Source organism: Poecilia mexicana, unplaced genomic scaffold (genome assembly GCF_051168715.1).
Source record: "Poecilia mexicana isolate PSO_F unplaced genomic scaffold, ASM5116871v1 scaffold_18, whole genome shotgun sequence".
Lineage (NCBI taxonomy): Eukaryota > Metazoa > Chordata > Actinopteri > Cyprinodontiformes > Poeciliidae > Poecilia > Poecilia mexicana.
The window spans coordinates 24,932,596-24,938,370 of NW_028263387.1; the positions used below are offsets into that span (position 1 = coordinate 24,932,596).

A 5,775-nucleotide genomic window follows, 5' to 3' on the forward strand; every position below is an offset into this window, starting at 1 on the left:
TTATTCTCTTCATTTCATTGTTATTTAGTGTTTTAGTTGCTTTTGATTCCCACTACAAGGCCTTTAAAAAACTAAAAGGAGAAAACATTGAGGCTTGTGTTAAACAGTCAAATTAAACCACATCAAATGTTTAACATCTGCACTGACTGAACATTAAAAGCTCTGAAATAATTTATTTTAGATCATTTATAAATAAATAATTATAAATAATTTAATTTATTTTCTCACCAAGGAAATAAAAAATATATTAAACTTCTGGTTTGTGTTTCCAGTTTTATATAAACATGAGGAGTGAGGTCTCATTCTATTTTAAATTTAATGACAGATTAATTAACAGAGCAGCACAAAGTGACTAAAGACAGAGTTCATGTTCCAGCCTGTTTCATGCAGATCTTTCCTGTGTTTTTGTCTTTATTCAGGTTTTTCTTGTCACTTATTTGCTGTTTTGATACCAATCTGTACCGTGAGCACAGCAGGTATACCTTTCATATTTTGTCAGGTTTCTTTTCTGGTGGATATTTACAATTGAAAGGGAAAATCTCTACAATGAAGTTTTCAGCTGGATTTCAGTCAATGAAAAGCCTTAATTTTAACAGATTTCAACCTGTTTGAAATAGCTATATTCCAAAAATATAATACATATCAAATATTTTATTGGGGGCAGCACAGTGGTGCAGTTGGTAGCGCTGTTGCCTAGCAGCAAGAAGGTTCTGGGTTCAATTCCCGGCCTGGGTCTTTCTGCATGGAGTTTGCATGTTGGGTTTCTCCAGTGGGAAACTGGGAAACTCAAGTTTCCCTCAGTCCAAAAACATAACTCCAAATTGTCCATAAGTGTGGTTGTGTGTCCCATCTGTCTCTGTGTTGCCCTGTGACAGACTGGCAACCTGTCCAGGTGACCCTGCCTCTCAACCTCCTGACCCCACAAAGGGTCAAGGGTGTTAGAAAATAGATAGATGGATATTTTCATAGTAAAATTCAACACCAGAACAATAGCTGATGTTTGTTTATGACACAATAAACAAAACATTGCAAAGAAGAAAGAATGAGTTACATCAGGGGATGTAACTCATTAGAGAATCACATCCCCTGATTTATCCCCGATCTTACAAGCTCTCTCTGTGCATTATCGTCGAAAGCTTGTCCTGGAATTAAAACAAAAAATGATCAGGGAATCCATCTGGTCTAGGAGCTTTATTGCTTTGCATGCTTCCCTTGGCAGTAACAATCTCCTCCATGGTTAGTGGCAAGTCCAGTTGCCTAGAAACATCCTGGTTTATCACAGGAAACTTGAGACTGTCAAGAAACTGAATCATTTCAGTGGAATCAACTGGAGACTCAGATTTAAATAACGAGGAGTAAAATGAACGAAAAACCAAATTAATTACTTTTTTACACCGATCCATATTTATTTGAACAGCTTTTCTCCCTTAGTGAATGACATCATCATTCGAAAACTACTTTTCACAGTGACACAGAAGCAGAAAATGTTCAGGGCTTTTTATAAACACTGGACTTTATATCTTCTGTCTGTCAGATTAGAATAATCCTACAGCTGAATAAGGGCTGGTGAAATTTCATCAGAAGTAAATTTCTCTTTTCTGGACACCTGACTCATCTCTGCGTATTGTTTATTCAAAGCTTTCACTCATAGATTGCAAAATTTCAGTAATAAACATTTGTAATTCCCAAAGGTAAGTTAAAAAAGTTTAAAAGATCATTATCGATGAAGACTCTACAAAACAATGATCATTTTACGGTATTGTAAATCAGCATAATTTATGTTTTGCTACCCTAAATATACTATTTGATTTCCTGTTTTGATCATATCAAAGTGTTTCCGTCCTTTTAGAAGTGACTCTCATGAATAAATGCTCATATGAACAGTTCAGCAGCAGGTTGCATGAAATCATAACATTACTGATCATCATCGGCTGAAAATAGAAACTACCAGAGGATCCAGTTTATCTGGAAAGTCAGTTGAAGGAAAATCTGATGAGTGAAACCAGAAACACTTGATGATTTTAATACACATTCAGCAAAACAAGCAGCTTTGACTTTTGGAGCTGATTTTGTTTCTGGAGGCGGATATTTTTCTCAAATGTTAACTTCTGTCCCATTCATCTCTAAGATGTTCCAGTTTTCTGGATTTGTCTGTCATTTGCTTCATCCTTTGCTTTTTTCTATAAAAAGGGAAAAGTGACAAGAAAAAACACATTTAATCTAAGAAATATTTAATATAAAATATTAAAACAGTTTGACAAAGTATGGATTTCTGCAGATCATCAAAACTCCTGAAAATCTTCACTGAGCCTCTGGATTTCCAGTCAACAGTCTGGAAACAAGATAATCAACTGATAAATGAATAACAGTAATGGCTGCCTGATATTGACTTAAGTCAGAAGTGGGGCTGTAGGTTCAAAGGTCACATTCATAGTTGTTAAGGGTTTTGTTTCAGGTGTGGCTTTACAAGTTGAGATCAAAGTTCAAACTGATTAAACTTCCAAGACAGAAACTCACATAGTTGCTGTTATTGAAAGGGAAAATGGCTCAGAGTGGATCTCTGATGGATAAAATCTCCTGCTCCGTTTGTTTGGATCTTCTGAAGGATCCGGTGACGATTCCCTGTGGACACAGCTACTGCATGAACTGTATTAAAGATTTCTGGGATGGAGAAGATCAGAGGAGAATCCCCAGCTGCCCTCAGTGCAGGAAAGAGTTCATACTGAGGCCTGGACTGGAGAAAAACGTCATGTTAGCAGATTTAGTGGAGGATCTGAAGAAGACTGGACTCCAAGCTGTTCCAGCTGATCACTGCTATGCTGGACCTGAAGATGTGGCCTGTGATGTCTGCACTGGGAGGAAGAGGAAAGCTGTCAAGTCATGTTTGGTCTGTTTGGTTTCTTATTGTGAGAATCATATTAAACATCACTATGAATCTTCTACTTTTAAAAAACATGAACTTGTTGAAGTGTCTGCTAAACTTCAGGAGAACATCTGCTCTCGTCATGATGAGGTGATGAAGATCTTCTGTCGTACTGATCAGCAGTGTATCTGTTATCTCTGCACTATGGAGGAACATAAAGGCCATAAAACAGTCCCAGCTGCAGCAGAAAGAGCTGAGAAGCAGAAGAAGCTCCAGGAGAGTCGACAACAAATCCATCAGAGAATCCAGGACCAAGAGAAAGATGTGAAGCTGCTTCAACAGGAGGTGGAGGCCATCAATGTCTCTGCTGATAAAGCAGTGGAGGACAGTGAGAAGATCTTCACTGAGCTGATCCGTCTCCTCCAGGAAAGAAGCTCTGAGGTGAAGCAGCAGATCAGATCCCAGCAGGAAACTGAAGTGAGTCGAGTCAAAGATGTTCAGGAGAAGCTGGAGCAGGAGATCACTGAGCTGAAGAGGAAAGACGCTGAGCTGGAGCAGCTCTCACACACAGAGGATCACACCCAGTTTCTCCTCAACTACCCCTCACTGCCAGCACTCAGTAGGTCTAAACACTCATCCAGCATCAAGATCCGTCCTCTGAGACATTTTGAGGACGTGACAGCAGCTGTGTCAGAGCTCAGAGACAAACTACAGGACGTCCTGGGAGACACATGGAGAAACATCGAACTGAGAGTAACTGAAGTGGATGTTCCACTGTCAGAACCAGAACCAAAAACGAGAGCTGGATTCCTAATATTTTCACAAGAAATAACTTTGGATCCAATCACAGCACACAGGGATCTGCTTTTATCTGAGGGAAACAGAAAAGCAACTGTCTCTTATGAACAAGAACAATTTTATCTTTATAATAAAAGCAATAATAATCCTTGTTTCCTCGCTCTGAGCAGAGAGAGTCTGACTGGACGTTGTTACTGGGAGGTGGAGTGGAGAGGAAGAGCTATCCGTGTAGCAGTTTCATCTAAACAGGCAGATCAAGTTATATTTGGATCAAATAGTAATTCCTGGGCATTACGTAGTGATGGAAAAAGTTACATATTTATCCACAATGATGTGAGGACTCCAGTACCAGGTCCAGTTTCCTCCAGAATAGGAGTGTTCCTGGACCACAGAGCAGGTATTCTGTCTTTCTACAGCGTCTCTGAAACCATGACTCTGATCTACAGAGTCCAGACCAGATTCACTCAGCCGCTTCATGCTGGGGTTTGTCTTTATCTTGGAGGCTCTGCTGAGTTCATTAAATTGAAATCCAGTTCCATGTGTTTAAAATACTCATTTTAAACATGTCAATTTTATGTCAATTTATTTGCCATTTCTTCACTGCTCAAAAATCAAATGTGTTAATCTAGAATAATGTAAAACTTACTGGGATTTGGGTTTCAAAATTATTTAACAGCCAGCTCTTTTATTTTTTACTCGTGCTGAAGCTTTGTATGCCAATGAAAAGAATATATATATATTTATTTTTTATTCTTTTCAAAGTTGTTAAGACTGAAATCAAAATTATAACATTTAAAATAAAAATGAAAATACTTTTGGTCATCTTTCTCACAAGTCAAACACACATGCAACTTAAATAAATTAGTTATTTTTAAGTGTCGTGTCTCAGTGCAGCACACAGGATTGTTGTCTGTGGAATTGGCAAACAAGCAACAATTACTAGCAGTAGTTAAAAATATTGAGAGAGTGTATTGATGCATGCACAGAATAATAAACCAGGCAGAACTGGCTTTTCTCACAACTTTGGCACATCACAAAATCCTTGAGTAAGTAATAGAGAATGTGCTGAAGGTTTTGGGAGAAGCTTTTGAGACATTTGCAAGATGTTATGGTTTAAGATTAAATTTAGAGTTGAATAGAAAATAGTAGCATTTACTAAATTACATTTACTTAATGCTTTTGAAAACATTTACTCCTATAAGTATTTTTACTTGAATGATTTTATTATGAATTATTTCTACTCTTACTTGAGTAAAATTTCCAGATTTTCTACCTAGTGAATAAAAAAACAAACATGTTTTAATCAAAAAATTCACCAGACACAGACACACACCTGCAGTTTTTTATTGAAAGAAACTGATTTGGGGAAAAAAATGATCTGGCCTGATGTTGTTTTTTGTTACTTATATAAATTATTGTCATCTTTGTCTTTAAAATACCAAAAGTTCCACTTAACTTTATATTTTTCCATCTGATTATGTAATTTTTAAATAGTAAATGATTGATAATTTGATTGGTACTTCAATAAACTTTTTACCAAATACGTTTTCACTCTTGATTAATTTCTTGGACGACTACTTTTAACTTTTACTTGAGTAAAAATATGTTGAAGTAGAGATGCTCTTACTGAAGTACAATATTTGGATAATCTACCCTCCTCTGCTTACAACTAGCTTTTCTGCAAAAATTAGGAGCTTGTAAAAGTCAATATATAAATTAATAATTATAATTATTACACCTGTAATAATTCCATTGGTAGATTATTTTCACATATAACAAGACACTCTCCCCTTGTTATAAGTGAAATAATCTATCAGTGGAACTATTACATTTTCATCAATATTAATGAATTACTGACCTAAAACAAGCTTATATATTTTGCTGAAAAGTTTCGTATAAGTTAGTTTTGTCTTATTTTAAGTGTAACACCCAGACTGGATAAAACCCGGCAGCTGAGAAACTTTCCTAACAGCCCGATGGCCAAACGTGGCTGAAATTATTTCAGAGAATTTCTCACTCTAAGACTAGAGTTCTGGAAATCCATTATCCAATCCAGCAGTGAATTTCAGGCCTTTCAGGTCATTTACTGTCAAAATAATTGTTTGGAATCAGAG

The 5,775-nt window shown here is 36.6% G+C and overlaps 1 protein-coding gene across 1 annotated transcript; it reads left to right on the plus strand.

Annotated features, from left to right (window-relative positions):
• Positions 1–2,542: 2,542 nt before the first annotated feature.
• LOC106928793 (tripartite motif-containing protein 16-like) lies at positions 2,543–4,222 on the plus strand. Its single transcript, XM_015005279.2, has one exon. The coding sequence runs from the start codon at positions 2,543–2,545 to the stop codon at positions 4,220–4,222; it is 1,680 nt and encodes a 559-aa protein (XP_014860765.2).
• Positions 4,223–5,775: the final 1,553 nt, after the last annotated feature.

Excerpts from the sequence above, each read along its gene's own strand:
- LOC106928793 (XM_015005279.2), top strand. The coding sequence starts at position 2,543 with ATGGCTCAGAGTGGATCTCTGATGGATAAAATCTCCTGCTCCGTTTGT.